The sequence below is a fragment of the Ooceraea biroi genome, chromosome 14 (assembly GCF_003672135.1).
Source record: "Ooceraea biroi isolate clonal line C1 chromosome 14, Obir_v5.4, whole genome shotgun sequence".
NCBI lineage: Eukaryota > Metazoa > Arthropoda > Insecta > Hymenoptera > Formicidae > Ooceraea > Ooceraea biroi.
The window spans coordinates 2,061,993-2,080,963 of record NC_039519.1 but is presented as its reverse complement, the minus strand read 5'-3'; the positions used below and the strand labels follow the sequence as shown (position 1 = coordinate 2,080,963).

General features: G+C 39.2%; 2 protein-coding genes across 2 annotated transcripts in view; one reads left to right on the top strand and one right to left on the bottom strand.

The window, feature by feature from the left end:
* Window positions 1–18,971, top strand: part of LOC105280000 (cadherin-99C) — a 181,596-nt gene that overhangs the window by 79,747 nt on the left and 82,878 nt on the right. The window lies entirely within an intron of this gene.
* LOC105279996 lies at window positions 9,711–12,669 on the bottom strand. The gene is made up of 2 exons (XM_011340152.3): window positions 11,678–12,669; window positions 9,711–10,829 (listed from the first exon to the last, which is right to left on the bottom strand). Exons 1-2 carry the CDS (start codon window positions 11,866–11,868, stop codon window positions 10,712–10,714), a joined length of 309 nt encoding a protein of 102 aa, XP_011338454.1. The 5' UTR covers window positions 11,869–12,669; the 3' UTR covers window positions 9,711–10,711.

Below are 18,971 nucleotides of genomic sequence, written 5' to 3'. Positions count from 1 at the left end.
AATCAGTAAAAGCGACAGTTTCGCCAGTTCGGAGCAATGAATACTTGGTCATTTATCAGATTGTTTATCGCATTTACATAGGCTTGTTTAATTTGATTTTTCGCGAATACTTTGATAAAATTGTCCAGAAATGAATGGGGAAACAATTAGCTTTGTCCACATTCACTCACATGTTTCATTTATTTCATTGAGCCACATGAAACAAAGCGAAGAATCGAACATGGTCGGAGATGAATATCGACCTCTCCTCTAAACTGCTTTCTAGCGACTTGTGAAGTAATGCCGGATTCGCCGAGAATCCTATAGGCCCGTCAAATCTTCTCCAACTCTCAAAAGTTATAATGGATGAGACGAAACTTCTTCCAACTTCGTCTTTAAGTGTGCGTTCCAGCATGCTATAATATCACTTTACTTGTTCAACATTGTATTCCCTGCAGCGTAGCGAATGATCGAGTGTCTTGCGATGAGGTCCATTATTCGCTAAAGAAAATACTCACAATGACTAGCGCCAGTTTTCCTATAGACTAGTATTTCTTCTCCGAAGGGACTTTCATCCTATTTTTAGGGATGAAATTCTCGGCGGGACATTTCCTCGTCCTTTTGCATCCCTCGCAAGTGGGACGATGCTGCGATTAGGACTCGAAGGAACCAGTTTTGAAGTTAATTGTCGGAAACGGTCGCACTTGCAGTGCATCACGGAACTTAAACATTTACGACTGGCCACACAATCTGCTCGTTGAGCAGAGCGAGAGGAGAATCCTCTTGCACGCGCCTTTGAACCGGTGTTACGCGTCGAACAAATAACTTTGTCGAATGGAGAATCGCGAAGAGCCACCGCGAAAAGATCTCTTCTGCTCTCTCGGCCAAATCGCTAGCTTTGTTGGATGGGAACAAAGGATGCTACAGGGAATGCGTCTTCTTTCTCTGATTTTTAGAAGTCCTTTGCCCATTAAATTTATTTTGTGAAAGGAACATTCAGAGATTATTTTATTAGACAATATGTCTGGATTGACGACGATTAAAAGTTTATAGGGAACGATTAAAATACGGCGTTAACGTCGAACAAATTGTTTTGCTTACAATTATCTCATAAATCCTCTCAATCGGCAATTTGTCGTAAAGAATTCGGTAAACCTTAGGAAAAGGGGAGGCATCTCCTATGACCTTGACCTTGACATATGTTGTTAAGGTCACCCTCCTGAGTGACCTTCAAAAGATTTTAGCCGTCGCACGTTGTTTGTTAAAAAGTTATTAACAAAAAAGTTTAATGAATAAAGCATAATTTTACGATACCATATACGTTTACGACAGAGTATATTTGATGGAATTTTAGCTTTAAATCAGAAATAGGTTTGGGTTAGGTTATATTTTCCGAAACTGGAGCCCGGGACACATACACTCGTTTTTCAGCCCGCTTCGCGGGAAGGCGGGGAGGGAGGGGAGAGGCGAGCCTATTTCTGATTTAAAGCTAAAATTCCATCGAATATACTCTGTCGTAAACGTATATGGTATCGTAAAATTATGCTCTATTCATTAAACTGTTTTGTTAATAACTTTTTAACAAACAACGAACGACGGCTAAAATCTTCTGCAGATTACTCGGAAGGTTATTGTGTAAAATTATTAAACTTCTGTTGTTAATAACTTTTTAATAAACAACGAGCGCCGGTTAAAATCATTGGCAGGTTACTCAGGAAGGTGTCCTCTATAATATATGTCACGGTCAAGGTCATAGGAGATGCCTCCCCTTTTTTTAAGGTTTACCAAGAATTCTTGTTACATGTCATTATTTATATCCGGAACCAGAAGCACATTATTTCTTCGATTTTAAACGTACAAAGAAATGACTTTCTCCACTTTCGAGCTCGGGAAACCGCGAATAAATACGCGACTTCTTTATTTTCTTTATTTGCGCGTAAGGAAAAATTCTCGTGGTTATCTCACAGCTGATCCTATCAAAAAATCTTGATATGCGCTGTATTCAACATGATTCTATTATATTAGCCGAAATTAACGACGGCATTTGTTATTCGCCCAAGCGCATCGTTCAGGTCTCGCTTCGTGAGAAATATGCGAAAGTTTGCGGAAGGAGAGGCAAGAGAAGGAGAGGGAATTGGAAAAAAGAGATATATGTAATAATCGCGTCTGGATGAAAAGCACGGTGAATATTGGGCTTAAGCGAATTGTACGTACGCTTCGTTACACTTATTTACGACATCAGGTTCGCATAAATAAGTACGCGATATCGGTGTACATATTTTGTGCTCGCAAGCGCAGTGCATAAATCCTCGATACCACGCGATATATCTTGACGTCGATAGAAGGGCATAGGAATCAATTTCGCGTAGTTGGAGAAGGAATTTCACACACGTTACGGGTTCTTTCAGAAGTTGAACGCTGATTGCGGGATCTTACTTCCGCGTGTAACTTGAATTTAACCTGAGAGAGAGAGAGAGAGAGATGCATCATTCGCTATCAAACGAGGCTTTAAATGAATATTTCTCAAATGTATTGTCAGTGAATGCTTCTGATTGTCTCGATCAATCTAATAGCGGAAATAGTAGGGGAAAACAATACTTTCTGACCGCTACACTGCAAATGTGCGTTTCTGCATACGTGATAATGCGCGACAGTGTCCTTCGATCTTGCACGACTCGCCGAGAATATCGATAGATTTGCTCGGCGCTCGACACGTGTCAACAAGCGTGTCGTAGATCACAGGTACTAGCGTGTCAATCGCTAGCTTTAGACCGTCAATCCATATCTCGTGGGCGACGGAACTTGCACAACTTCGATCGGACAGGTGTGCTCTACAAGTCCGGAGGAGCGTGACTGCGTGATCAGAATGAATCGAGTGATCGAGAAACCCACACGCGATTAGGATTGCGCCAGTCGGGTCAAAGAATGCTCTTGTTTCGAGCAATGCAGCCTGACATTTATAAATACGGAGAAGACTTTTGTCTTGCTCTGTTTCATTCCTTTCTTTTCGTGCATACATTCCTCCAAACATATTTTAGATATTGAAATTCTATTCTAACAGTTTTATATATTCTAAACTCCCCTGTACAAGTGTATACAACAGTTTAATGTGTCTTGTTGACATTAGAGGAAAGATGCCAAAACCGACATACTATTTTGTTTTTGGAAGTTATCTCTTAACTTAAAGCACGAAATAAAAATTTGCGTACACACATATATACTAGAGACTGCCTCCTATTAGATGGTATTATATTTTTTATAATATCGTTTCTAGTTTTTACGAAAATAACAGTTTCCTAAGACACACAAAAACTAAGCTCTGAAAAATTGGGCGCCGAAACCGACATATCTATTAAAAATTATGAAATATGTTAAAAATATGATAATATAGTTACATAAATGGTCTAAATAACACATTAAACGGTTATAGAATATAAATTTATTAAAACTTTAATATTTCAATACTATTTATAACAGTATTTATGTAATACTAATAGTATATATAAAAGTATTTATGTAATAATATACAAAGCACATATGTAATAACAAAAATACAAATTTATATCAAATATCATGTATTCTGTCAAGGATCGAAATTAAATGTATATAATCGTTATCTTCGCCAATTCTGTTAATACTTCATAAAAGATGACATTATTCTTTGACCAATATTGGCTGAACTTTATTTTAAGATATCTACAACGTTTCGACCACGGTTGTGGTCCTTTTCAAGTAATGTACATTACAAATAAAATAACAATTATAATAAATAGACAATTAGAGATGGAAATCTCTAATCTCAGATAAAAGACGGTTAATGCTTACTTGTGAACTCCAAAAATTCAAGACAAAAAACCAAATGCTGAATGTTAGTAAGCAGTTAACGCAGAAATCTTTTACTCGTATGTCTTATTATTTTACATCTTGTAGACATTACTATGTGATCTTTGATATTTGCAAAAGATTTCTGCGTTGACTGCTTACTAACATTCAGCGTTTGGTTTTGTGTCTTGAATTTTTGGAGTTCACAAGTAAGCATTAACCGTCTTTTATCTGAGATTAGAGATTTCCACCTCTAATTGTCTATTTATTATAATTGTTTATTTTATTTGTAATGTACATTACTTGAAAAGGACCACAACCGTGGTCGAAACGTTGTAGATATCTTAAAATAAAGTTCAGCCAATATTGGTCAAAGAATAATGTCATCTTTTATGAAGGATCGAAATTATGTTAAGTTATGTTGATCGCAGAGTGGAGCACGTATCGCATAGAATACGTCTGTTTACGGCAAACTCAAATTTAAATTCTAAATCTTTGAAATCGTACCGCAAAAAAAGTAATATAGATAAAAATAAAAATTAAATATGTTTTGAAAGCTGCAAGCATGTAGAAGAACTTGACTTTATAAAGAAAGATAACTACCGTTTTTTAAACTACGTAATTTGTCAAAGAACTTATAGGAAACTTATAGGAAAAAAACTTTCGAACCTCAAGAACTCGATATAAGCTCATTTAGCATATAAACAAACAAGAAATAAATAAACTATGAGTTCTTACTACGTTAACTAATTAAATAGATCACGTTGCTGTTAGTTTTGATAAAGTGTAACATTTACTTTCTGAGAAATAGGGTAGTATGTCTCTTTCGGAGATCCATGTCAGTTTCGACGCCTTTCCTCTATTATTATTATTAAAAACGAAAGAAAAAGCGGGAAATTTGAGTGCACTGAACAGTTCAGGCATGACAACCTTATTTGGACAAACCTGCATTGCACCACGTCACTCGCCGATTCGATTAAGATCGGAATTGTTCTCATGCTTGAGAATTTATTGCGTATCAGCGTGACCGATCATCGTTTCCGAGAAGACGATTACGACGATGTCAAAAGGCATCGCAGGACAATTTCGCTATTCGTATGGGAATTTCGCTGCCGCGAGAAACCGCCAAAGTTCTGGAATCTCTCGGCGTGCCTCGGCGCGCTTACTGAATGAAAACTCCGATGTGGGTTAACGATGGCTATCGGTTGTTAGACTAACGCTAATTACACGTAACGTAATACCGTGATACGCGCAATTACGATGTAGAATGCCTGCAGCAAGGAGCCAGACTGAGAGAACGCAAAGGTCAAAGGGTTCGTGCAGACTTGACTCTCTCTTTCCGGCTCACCGACAATTGCATCACGTTGAGAAGCGAAAGGTCAATTAGTCGAAGCAAAGAGTAAATCTTAGATTAAATATCGATTAACAACAATGACAATATAGACATAAATATGATTTTACGTAGACATAATTTTCACGTGAAAAGTGCTAAAACAAGCTCGGTCGTTCGGTCGACCAATCTCGATTAGGACGCGTCGCCCACGTCGTGGCATCGTCCTTCGCTTCTCGCGCAGCGGAAGTTTAATTTCTGTATATCCGTCGGTTTGACGTACCCAAGCGCGTCCCGATAAACAAGTTATTTTCTCCGCGTGCCGATCAGGTTACCGATATGCGAGGGAAAGCCGCCGATCACCGTGGGTCCCGTGATAGCCGAGAGTGGCGTAAAATCGCGATAGGTTTCTCGGAATCAGTCATGACGGGTACGTATTGCCGGTGCGGCGCGCGGACGCACGAGCGTCTGAATGAAATTGTACGAGACGTGTCCGGGGAAACCTGTTGGCTGGGATCTTTCGATGGAAGGAAACAACGGTTCGCCCGCCGCGAACATATTTTACGGGGCTCCACGACGACGGAGCAATATATGGGCGAGCTCGCACGCCGATAAAAACGCGGGGTGAGCCCACGAATTCCAATACCATCGACCAGGGATTATCTCCCAAGCGCTACGCTCAAATATTTTCCTTGTCATTATCTTCCAGCCATCTCTTGAGTTTTAATCCCCCGCGGTAACTCGACTTGGGAGGATTCCGCCGCGCCTTCTGCTTTCTGCATTAAATAATCATAATTCCGGATGATTACCCTATCGCTGTCTGCCTTGTTTATTTCTAAATATGGTTTTTCTAGAAAACATGCATTTTCTCTTGACACGCCATGGATTTTTAGTATCTCGAATAAATCTCTCCGCGATGCAAGTTTAATTGTACGGTTACTAAGAAATGACCGCTACATAGATGATGTATCAATCAAATCCTTGTGGTAAGGGATTTTTTTCTAAAAGCACATGGATAGATGCATGTCTGTGAAGGAGAAATTTGACACAAGCGACGTGTCGATTAAAAAGCAAAAAAATCTCGGCGGCACATCGAATTATATAAAAAACGGGCTGGATCAAAACTTCTGCGGGATTTGGAATTTCAGCCAGTATAAAAATTTTATCAGAATGTCTCCTATCGACTTTGAGTACCTGCTTGGAAGAATTGGGTCGAAAATTGTTATAAATTTCAATTAATCGCAAGGCAAATTCTTCAAATATCGCAGATATCCATTAGAGACCTTACATTACTGGTAAAAGTCTTGACATAAAGCGATCTGGACAAAATTCTGCGAGAGAGAAGGATATTTCCATTTCTTTCTTTTGTTTTTTCGCGCTCACGCATGCTCAGTCTACCACGCTCAATTTACAACGCTGCAAAATATATTGCAAAATGTATAAAAAATTAAAAGAGATAAAGAGCGATGTGCTACACAGCTTATTTTTTATTTACGTTGTTGAAATATACTGTTTATATTAATGGTTTGTGTGATTCAAATAAGATCTGGAGAACCAATCAAAACTAGACATCATATGGCGAGACTCTTATTAGAGCAGGGATACGCAATTGGCGGATCCGGCCCGCGAGGCTTTCCAATCCGGTCCGTGACGTCCAAACTTGACTCGCAGAAAAAATTAAAAAATAAACTGAATTATTATCGGTGAATAACAATTATAATTAATTTTCTCTCTTAAAATATATATTTCTCTTAAAAAATATATATAATAGAATAAATATTTTATTTCTTAATACAATGTAAAATATTAAAGAGAAAAAATTTAGCTACTGCGGCCCACGGTATAATCACAAATTTTACACTTGGCCAAAACATCTAGTTGCGTATCCCTGTATTAGAGAGTCTCTAGCAGTTCACCATTCGCTATTCATTTGGTCTGTTCTTTATAGCTGCACTGCTGAGCTGGTGCAATACGTTAAAGTGAGACGAGTACATTTTTTCTCACTCTAACTTATTATTGCACCAGTTCAGCAGTGCAGCTATAAAGAACGGACCAATTGCGACACGCTTGTCCGTACCCGTCGGTCATATGTACATTCCCAGTGTCTCGCACTCGAGATACACAAGCTCCAAATGAACGAAGCGCGAGCGATATCCTCGCTAAGCGCGCGTAGCAGGTTACTAGCGGCCGCGGCCGCAAACATTTTTATTCGTGCGAAACAGGTCGCGAAGAACCGGACCGCGCTTATTTTTCCTTCATTCACAGGGCTGCGCACGACAAACGATGTTACTGGATCCACTTGCGCGCTACGCATACCCGTGCACCGTGAACGATGCAGCGCTGCGCGTTTTTACGATCGATGTGCGTCCCGGCGTTACATGCCGTAAAATTGCCGCTCGAGTGACGTTCCACACGAAGGATTTAACTATATGCGCGTGGAAATTAACAATTTCTCCGCGATCTGCATATCATTTTCTTATCGTGTTTGTAATCGCATATCGTATCGGCTTACCCTCATTTTTAATTCACTCTTCGTTTATCAGATACTATCATGTGAATATCACACAGATTACACAGGCCTGCGAGGATCAGTTACAAAAAGCAGAGTAGGAGAATCTGATAGATTTTTTGACGCTGAAAACGAATCTGGCCGCAGAATTTCCCCAGTACGTCAGGTTTTTGAGTAATTTGTGGTTAAAATGGTCCAAAAATATCTATTTCGGCCAATTTCATGAATTTATTATGGCAGAACCAAATTTTTTGAAACATTTCTGCCAATGGCATCGTATAGTATTAGTCTTTACCTTTCAAATCCATTTTCGATTACCATTTTCGGACGATTTTTTTCGCTGAGATATACAAGTAATTGACCGAAATAGCCATTTTTGGATCATTTAACCACAAATTACTCAAAAACCTGACGTGCTGGGGAAATTCTGCTGCCAGATTCATTTTCAGCGTCAAAAAAACTATCAGATTCTCCTACTCTGCTTTTTGTAACTAACAAAACCTAAAATTTCGCAGGCTTGTGTTATCTTATCGCGGTATGTAAAAAACAAAAATAAATTACTATGATGGTGTCAGGAGTACACCAACTAACCAAGCGTGCATGTACACGTGCGTGAATATTCCTGTGGAAAATACAATTCTCGATTCAATTTCCTTCTACGGCAATTCGCTCTCTCGATGCACCATTCAATTGTCGAGACTCTTGGAGAATTTTACGGAACCGCAGATGCGCACGCTAATGTAGGAGGATGTTTCATACAGGACGAGAGAATTGCTCGAACGTAGCGGTGCGGTAAATCCCTTCAACGGAGTACGAATGAGGATACAGGACGGGCCGTTAGACAAGAGGGTGAATATACAGTGCGACACGCTGAGGGAGGCTTGGCCGTGCCAAGTGGGGTGCTCGAGGCTGAATCGAAGAGACATCGTACAGATCACTATTGCATAGAAAGGAGATAGGACCACCTGGTTGTAGATCACTTGATGTGTAATCGCACACAGGTTGCCCTGACCGTGCTGTGCGTGCTTGTGTGGGTGTCCCACTGACTCTGTAACCCCCTCGAGCGATATACTTGCACACACATGTCTGCGCGATACATTCGCGTAGGTACGCGTTCTGTGTATAAGTGACTTGCGAATGTGTCCATGGATGCCGAGAGTTATCTGACAGAAATCGGCCGAGAGAGAGAAAGAGCGAGACGGTGAGATGCTTTCAGCGTGATGCTAATATACGTTACCAAATCAGACAAAATTGCTGATTGTCAAAGGAAACAATCTTTTTCCTCATGTTGTTTAGTAACTTTCTTCTTACATTTTTATCTCCAAAACTCTTAGGTAGTGCGAAATTTTAATTTCACACTAACATGCAGTTTATTATCAATGACACGTTTGCTTATCGATAATAAAATTAAGTTTTGCTTTATGCAGAATTTTTTTAAATTCTCATATAACTTTAATTATTAGTTTTTACTTAAAATAATAATTTAACTAATAATAAATAAAAATAATAAATAAAACTAAATTAAAAACTTAGAGAAACAGTTACGTTAATGAATGCTTACATATATCAATGCGTATGTCATTAGCCGGAAAACAAGTTGCATAACTTTATTATGAAATAAATTGCTTGATATTGTGTTGAAAAAAATGGTCTCTCGAATATTTTGTTTTGTTTTACGTACGCGAATGCGAAAGCGAAATTGCCGATTCAGCAAGAGGGATAAGGAAGAAAAAAGTTTGCTGATCCACTTTCGGTGGCCCACCTGTTGCCACTCAATACACGCTTTATGCAGAAATAGCCGTATCTTGGGATGCGGTCGAGCCAATTCGCTTAAATGAAAGCACCAATTCCTTCTTTGGCTTTTTAAGTAACCTGAAATTGAATAACTCAAACGCTGAGCTGCAAATTGTGCTGAAAAACCTAAAGGAATAAAAGACAAAATGTGGTATTATTTGTTTTATGTTTAATATTATTTACATTATTATTAGGAATAACAATATCATACTGTTTCTTATAATATTACCATTTGTTCATTATTTTGATAACTTTATTAATAACAAAGAGGTGTGATGTTTACCGTTGTTAAATTATTCAAAGCTAAAAATAAAATACTAAAAGCAGTGCATTATTAATAAGCTAACGGTAGCATTTCAAGGCGAATAGAAAAGCCGAGGGGTTCGCGTTCAGGTGCCTGAGTTCTGCGTTTACGTCCATCTGAATGTAACGGACACTGTCTGTTGCGTTCCACGATACGGTAGCCACACCTTTTGCCCTCCATCTCTTCTCCGCTTTACGCGCAATAATTTCAATATAATCCGTTCCCATTTTCTTGTACGGAGCCTTAACCGTGCGAGTCTTCAAAGTCTAATATCTCTAAAGCCGGATGAATCTCTCCGCGAGCGAGACAACAAAACGACGATGCGGTGTAACGCATTCACGACCGCATTCCGCAAAATAAATCTGTGCGTTAACATATTTATATACCGCCGGCTAAATAAACGGTACAATTGCCGGGAAATTAATTCCGCAATCGTGAAAGCATGCACGGCGGTATCGATTTTCCAGAATTCCGCGTGCGTCCCACTCTTCCGCGTCCAGGATATTATCCTTCGCGTCCGGGCGGCAACAATATTTTTCCGTTCGCCCCCGGTGTCCGTTGCTTCCGCAACAGGCCGACAAACGCGGAAATGAGGGAGCTGTAACTAGATTGAAAAATGATTCTCGATTCCCCCAATCGCGTGGATCGATGAAGACGACGCGAGCGATTTCCTCGCCCGGCATCAGACTCGCGCTGCGCCTCCATCCTGTCCTAGCCGATCGGTCGTCTCGCCACGCGTCGTGTATCGGCGTAAATTGGACAACGTCGGGAGTTACTGGGCGAGTTAAGGCAGGTAATCGCGCATCCGTCGGATGTTCTCCACAAACGAACGATCGCGCCTCCTCGTAAACAGAACCGTGCGCGTATAATAGCTGCGGATCTTTACTTTCTTACAGTTATCACGCTCGCCAGCGAACGTCGATGTCTGCTCCTCCATTACAGCGCTTGTATTTCCTTGTCCATCTTAAAGATATTAACCCTCCGCTGCAAAGGTACACGAGCGAAATAGATTTCCACGGCCATCTTCGTTCTTTTCTCTTGTCTCGTAAATCGCGTGGAGTCTTGCGCCCACGTAATTGGATAATTGATTCCTAATGAAATGAGAAATTAAGTTTTAGTATTTATAATTTTCATCGAGTACTTATATAACGCTGAATTTAGAATCAAGTTTTTTCAAGTAGTACTTACACATTATCTGTTCTTTATGAGTAAAATTCGAATTTTCGGATCCTGGAGTCGTCTGTATTACCGACGGAATAAATGAGTTTTTTAAATAGATCTTTTCATTGGTTGCGCAGAATGAAAATCCTTTTGCACGATATCAAGGAATTAATCTTGTGCTCTGTTTTACTCTTGGTCACGATTTTAGAGATGCACATATACTCAAAATTTTTCTTCCAATCAAACTTTTTTACTAGACTTCTGAAGTCTCTTTTAAAAGTTTCCTTATATTCTTTCCTTCTGTCTTTTTGTCAATGACTACTCATTTTGTACGTACAAACTGCACAACTTATATATTATAAGCATATTATCATACGAGGCAAGCCACAAGTCGGTAATAAAATTGTAATTTTCTAAATTTTTTCCGTTTTTAACATTAATGTAAGTCTAGGTCATTGACAAACATTTTGATGTATACTGTAATTGTGGAAAAGGATTTGTTGTTTAATGCAACCAAAAAGAAATTTGATCGGAAGAAAGTTCATGGTAAAACAGACGACTCCCCTTAACAATGTTATCAAGATCCCGATTTTTAAATAGCAGCTTTTAATGTTTCGTTAAATAGCAGTCGCAAAGAAAAATATTTGTAAATGTCATAGTGAATGTAATAGTTCCAATATTTGCAAGTCACGTGAAACGACAACGCCTCAGCTGCATTAGATAGCTAATCTGCAAAATAAAAAAGAATTTCTCATCTCCAACGGAGAACAAAAGGTACCTCTCGTACTCTTTGCCCTCGCAGGAAAAACCGGTGCACGTAGATCGCGACGAGAATCGAATCGGCTGGCTCGTATCGCTAATCCGCATCTGTATGCATGAACCGGCCGCCGCGATTGAGAACGAGGCATTGTTCGTCGGAACAAGAGTGATCCCGGGTAGATTGGTATCCACGCTCTTAAACAGTCCCATATCGAGTCTGCTGTACACGAGGAAGCCATATATGAGGATGGTACTATGAGAGGATGGGAGGGGACACGATGGGATTTACGCTTCGACTAATTTCATATAACGCGGCATGGCCTAATTAACGGCGCGCTGCACCGCGATGGCTGCAACCAGCCATCGGACTAACGAGCTTGTACTCTTGCTTGCCTCCAGAGATGCGTAACCAGAAGCGACTGAGTCGACGGTAAGCGTGTGCGAGTAATTTCAATCCACAAGTGCTCGGCGTCCGTCCGAGAGAGCGTGGTGCGTTCAAGGGCGTCGCATGATGTCCAGCGTGTACGAAGCACTCACGTGAGAGTCTTGCATGTGCGAAATGATTTTGCAACAAAGGGATGTCGCACATGCGTGAACCTCTAATGTGCGAGCAGATGCGTTGCGTCTAATAATATCCGATTTGATTTTAATTTGAATGCTTCCATAAAGTTTGAATCAAATTTTCTTCAAAGAAAATGTTTTGTAACATTCAGCACTTCATCTCAGTTCGAGTCCTTGATCACAAATTTACTTACTCAGTTTTACAAGTTGCCCATCATTTCTACGAATTACGAAGAAACGCGAATTCAGTGATGCAGCGGTCAATTATTGCAAGGACGGCTTTTAGTGGAACTTAGTGAATAGCTCAGTAGTCTCAATACGAAACCCCTGGGATTAACAACTGAACTTTGCTAATATTGCTTGTGCCAAGCTGCATACATGTATAATATGATTCGAAACAAGAGAAGTTGCGGTGAAATTTAGGATATCGAACAGAATATGTAAAATGTATTAATTATTAGAAATTAGTAGGAAAATTTATTAAAATTTATTAATTATTAGAAATTAGAAATTATTAGAAAAATTTATTGAAATTTATTATTATTAGAAATTAATAGAAAAATCTTCACCTTTTATTTTTAGTAAAGTTATATATTTTATGACTAAATGGTCGGTATCTAAATTAAATGTTAATATTGTTATTATACTAGCGTAAAATACTATCTATATAAAATATTCTCTTCCTTTGCTCGGGTCAAAAAAGATTTGGTCGAATGAATAACAGTTGAAAAAAAATGTTTCGTTTCTCGTATAAGCATGAAATTCACAATGCTGAAAAAGCTAGAAGTTAGAATAGTATTGTTAGAAGCGAATGGAGGAAGGAAGTACTTGTCCGACTTCTTATTACATCAGCTACGGAACATTTCCCAAATGGTTGTTCCGTTATTCTCCGATATCTTCCTTCTGTAAATAAGGTTCCAGGTTTTTTCACGAAACATAACATCACATCCCCTGGCGATGCTTCTTCTCAATAATACAAACGCCAGTTTTGATGAATAAACGAGCTCTTTCGATAGCTCGGGTTATTCAATCTGCCACGTAAGAGAGTGGCGCATAATCCGGAATATAACGCAACATCACGTAGAGCGCGGATCAAATACTTCTTGGCACTCCATTTTCTTTTTCCTTAGTTGTTACGAGCTATCAGATAATAATACAGCGCTGCACATAATCTGATCCGGGTAGCAAGAAAGTAATACCTCGCTGACTGAGAAATTACACGTTTCTGGATTGCCAGATTAAACAATTCAAGTGTTCTTGTGTTGTCTCAGGATCTGCATGGTTCCTAGCTAAAATCAACAAGTTAGAAAATATTCTTTTTTTATATGTATATATACAATCCGCATATTTAATAATTACGATAAAAATTCTGATATAAAAAACCTTTTATTTATAAAACATGTCGCTTTATCGTTGTCAATTTATAGATAAAATTAAAATAAAAATTAATAAATCAAATTAAAATAAAAATTAATAAATTCGATATACTTTTAATTTTTCTCTTTCATTCAAGACACACTGCGTGCGACACACCATGCTGTTCTCCATATGAATCTCGCTTCGAAGTTGGTCTCACGCCTTCCATATTCGAAAGTCTCGACATGAGCCTTGGAAGCCCTAATTACACGCGGGCACGCCACGTCGTTCTACACGTGCCCTCGTACGCGGCATTTGATTCTAAAGTTACAATTAGTTGCTATCGCTATTTGCGGTCGTCATTAATCACGCTGGAGCCATTCTCCCGGGGAAACGGTTTCACCGGTGTTTAGATCACGATGAACGCGGAGTTACGCGGAAGACGAACGGCGAATGCGGTAGTGCATCGTGCGAGCCTAGAAAACAGCATGAGTCCAAACCCCGAAGTTAGTATTATTACGATCAGCCATGCAACTCAGCGCGACTCGCACAGGATGAACGCGGTCGCCGGGGTCCTTCGGGATTTCATCGGACCGTAGATACAAGACGTCGGCGAACGCTAAATCATACTCACAAGTAAACCTCGGGGAATGTCAGACGCCGATTTTTTCAAATTTTTTACAGTTGTTCCTCATATCAAGCTATAAAAAAATATGCCAAAATTTTTAGCTCAAATTGATTTTTTCAATTTTTTATAAAGTTTTTAATTTTACGCAAATACACGATTTTACACACGTTTAAAGTTGTTTTAGCAGTTTTATTTCTTATGAATGAATCTTTTCTCGATTTTTTAAAACTCGGCATACATGTAGAACACGAAAATTATAGTTTATCTATATAGTGTTTCTCCCTGTTAAGGGCATTAAGCAGTTTTGAGAATAGTCACTACCTTTCGAAAAACCTAAACGTTCTTCCTCGCCTATTAGACGTTTAGGTTTTTAAGCTAACAATTATTGTTATTAAAATTTATTATTATTACAAGTTAAGGATTATTGACAAGTGTACTCGATTCCTCTTTCTTGCTTGAGGTTTAAATTTCTGAAAAAGCTTTTTGCAAGTTGAATTATTTCTTATTTTATATTTCAATGACGACCGCCATATCGTATCCGCCATTTTGAATTTCGCAAAATGAATTTCTAATTTATGGTCAGCGACCCCAAAACCTGCACATTACATATTTTTTTCACTTTTTCTTTACCGAACCACTTCTATGGCAATAAGGGAAGAATTCGAAAGGTAGTTACTATCCTCAAAACTGCTTAATGCCCTTAACAGGAAGAAAAACTATACAGATAAACTATTATTTTCGTGTTCTACATGTATGCCGAGTTTTAAAAAATCGGGAAAAGATTCATTCATAAAAAATAAAACTGCTAAAACAACTTTAAACGTGTGTAAAATCGTGTATTTGCGTAAAATTAAAAAATTTATAAAAAAATTGAAAAAATCAATTTGAGCTAAAACTTTTGGCAGATTTCTTTATAGCTTGATATGAGGAACAACTGTAAAAAATTTGAAAAAAATCGGCATCTGACATTCCCCGAGGTTTACTTGTCAGGTTCAGCTGTTAAACCCATAAAGCAACACGACGGCGAATCGCTCTTTGCCCGACGCCGCCCCGTTCGTTGCCGCCGGCAATGACTCTTCCACGGTCGCTACGGTAGGTTGGCCAGGAGAGCTGGCTGTTATCATTAAAACCGAGACTTCCGTTGCTCGAGCCCCGGTCACTCGGTCAACGATCAACTCCGCTGCTAGCTTGACGCGGTGTGTGCGGCTGAAAGTACCTTCTGCTGCGACTGTTTAGCTAAAGTCAACCACATTCGCGTAAGGGTTGCAAAAAGTATACAATCCAGAAAAATTCATCCGATATTAATTGGCTGATACTAATCGCCCGTATTCATTTTTACCATTACCGTAAGTTTTTGTCTGATAAAGTGCACAGGTGAACTTTCCCCTAGAAGTATTATTAATAATATTCATCCGATCTTCCGGATGATGAGCACTGACAGAACGCAAAATTGCTCTCTCCGCGTCTCATTGATAAATGACGTCGACGGACACTAATAGAGAATGATCCGCATCTTTTGCTCTCTTCGTTGGTGGGAATAAATCCCATAAATCACTGACGCTGATTTAATTACGATCCACGAAGCTGTGCTATAATCATAGAAAAGCTGTACGATGATCGTAGATCATCCATCGGTATCTGCACCTGTTTTCATCCGCATACGTATCGCGGACTCTTTATCTTGTATTCTGTTGTATTCCGTCTCTTTTATCTTGTCTTGTTTATTACGTTAATTATCTTATGCAAAAGACTCTGTTCGTCCTTGATGCAATGATTGATGTAGTCCGTTCGATTAAAAACTTCTCTAGTGTAATAATGTGGGGATTAATGACACTCAGAGGAGGCAAGTAAATTTATCGTTGCATAGCTTCGAGCTTCTGCTTCTCACGCGTACGCATGTGATCCCGTGGGATTGTTATGGTTCCAGCATCACGAGTGAAAGGTAGGTTGAATTTTTTTCGACTTTTCGAAACGATCGAGCTCGTTACGAAGGAGCGAACGAGGGCGTAATGTACGGCGGCAATTCTGTATCGCAACGTCCATCTAACAGGATCAGATCAAGCAATTAGAATTTAGCGGAAGTGTTGAGAAACTGTGAAGGAGAGAGGGAGGGAGAGAGAGACCGACGGCAATCAGTAACGCGGCAAGATTTCGCTTTCGGTCCACTCGCGGGTATATTTCCCTCCTCTTCTCTCCTTCTCCCTCTTTTTTTTACGCAAATATGTGCTTGCATGTACGTGTACAGCACGCGAGTATTCCCCGAGGCTCCGAAGTGCGGGCGAGCGGGATCTTATAAATTGTAGGCGGTGGCTGTGCGACTTTATCCGGATCTTGATCGCGGCTGCCGATTCCCTGGTTGGTAGCGGGACAGTTCTCAAAGCGTCCAGCTGCATTATAATGAGCAATAAATAATCGGGGGTGTCTTCCATTCGGTCATCTCGCCATTGGCCACTCTTCTCCGTAACGTATCCTGTATCGAAGAATCGATAAAGCGATCAACGGACTTTCCGCGATGATCTCGAACAGGAGAAATAGGATATATAGATCCGTGACTAGTGACTTTTCATTCCGATCAAGAATTACATGCGCGCAACATGCGTTCTCCGATAATTCCCATACGCTAGTGGATGAATCATGAGTTCTCTAATTAATTACTTCACGGCACGCGTAAGTCGACCATTATCTCATTGCGGACGTAGGAGTGAAGCTCCGAAACGCAAGATAGAAAATAAAATAGGAGAGAGTCGTCGTGCGATACAGCGACGCGTCTTCAACGAGCGTAGTTTATTAACTTGGCCACTTTTAATAGCGGTACAAAGCGATGCATCTCGACGTTGCGAGCACGCACGCTCAGAGGTACGACATTCGTGCGCAATAATCCACGTCGGACGATAAGTGCAGGCTGCAGGTTCTCTCCCGTGTTCCCTCTGTGGTGTCGGGGACACCGTTTTAATTCAGAAATACCGCACCCCCGGAGCCGGCTTGTACGCTGCGTTTACGAGCGATCGTTCTTTATAACTGGGGATTAACAATGAAAAATGCCTTCCTTCGTTCGTATCCGTATGAGAGCAAAAACAACGTACGTTTCATTTTCGTCTCTTTTCTTTTCACGGAAGATACACCGCGTTTTCGTTTCTGCGAATCGTTATAAGAACCGGTTAAAATCTATTTTTATAACATATTTTGTCGACGTATTGACGCAAACATGTCTACTTGCATCGCATATATAATATAAAAAAAATCAAAGTTGCCCTTTTTGTGAGACTAGTAAGCTTGAAAAAATAGTTTCAACTACGAAGAGAAAATTTAGCTCAAAAATAAATATTCATAAATATTTTAATAATTAAAAAATATATATATAATAGAAATATTCGTAACAAGATTTTAAATAAAATTTTAATTCGTTTTTTTCTTTTTCACAGTAGTTTGCATAAAACTTCTGTTAACTTCTGTTATTCTCCTTTCGTTTGGCTTTTAAGTTTCGTTCGAAGCAAACGTATTCAAGACGGAAGAAGGACTTGGAGGTTCGGTCGAATGCTCGATGTCGAAGGCAGGTGCATCCTCGCTACATCCCAACAAACTTACGCATGCATCCTACACAGCCGGTTAGGACGATACATTAACCAGGGTCAATATCTGTGTTGGAGAGCGTGGCGAGTCGTATGCGTTGAAAAGCTTTTTGCGTATCGGCGTGTGTAATAACTACCTCGTAAAGTGAAGAATGAATATTACACTTGTATCGTCTTGATGCACAACACAATTGCATAATTGCACAACGGTGTTGGGTAATTACTGATCTTCGTTGAACAATTTGGCATTGGTTCCAGAGAGACATCGTGCGCCCTGTAAAACCATTTAAAGATTAAAAGTTGCACATGAAATTCTTAAGAATGATAAATTACATGAAAATCCTCGAGTAATCCGTAAACATCAAAACGGTTTTCAGTGTAATGTGTGGTTAATGGAATAATGGACAATATTTTAATTGGACTCTATTTTCTACCAGCTCGCTTGAATGCAAACGGATTTCTCGAATTTTTGAACAAACAATTTTATGACTTTTTTTGGAAAACATTCCGTTAAGAGTGAACTCCTGATTTCAATTAAATGGCAATTAAATGGCTATTCTACTCACTATAGTAGAGGTCCCCGACAGTGGCTTAATATGTATTTTCCCGGAAGATGGATTGGTCGTGCTGGATCTATGGTTTAGCCTCCGCGAATTTAACACCATTAGATTTTTTGTGCTCTCAAATAAAACGTATATGAAGTGTCTGTTAATAATCTTTAATCATTAAAACGAAGGATGGTGCAAACGTGCGGAAAAATTACAGACGTACACTGTCAGTCAATCACGCGTCCTTTCATCGAATTCATTTCTATGTTAGTGGAAATCATCATTTTGAACAAGCAAAATTTAATAATTAAATTTTGATTACTGCAATAAAGCAATAAAGAGGATAAATCTAGATTATTTCGAAATTATTTCTTCTTAATAGTTCTTGTGTATCCTATAACTTCAGAAGTCAATATCTCTTGAATGAGACATTTGCGAGCACATGTACAGATTTTTTTGTAGTTTGGCCATTTAACCCGGGAGCATGCTGTATAAGGATGCCAGAAATGTATGCTGAATACCTTATCTATATATATATATATATATATATATATATATATAAGCCATATCTATATATATTTATATGCAAATGTAAACATAAAACTCACAATCAGTACAAAATCCATAAATGCCCAGTCACTTTGACTCCTT

Coding starts and splice junctions, on each gene's coding strand:
- LOC105279996 (XM_011340152.3), bottom strand. CDS start 11,868: ATGGGACTGTTTAAGAGCGTGGATACCAATCTACCCGGGATCACTCTT. Junction 10,830..11,677: donor GAGGGCAAAGAGTACGAGAG/GTACCTTTTGTT, acceptor TCATTTCATTAG/GAATCAATTATCCAATTACG.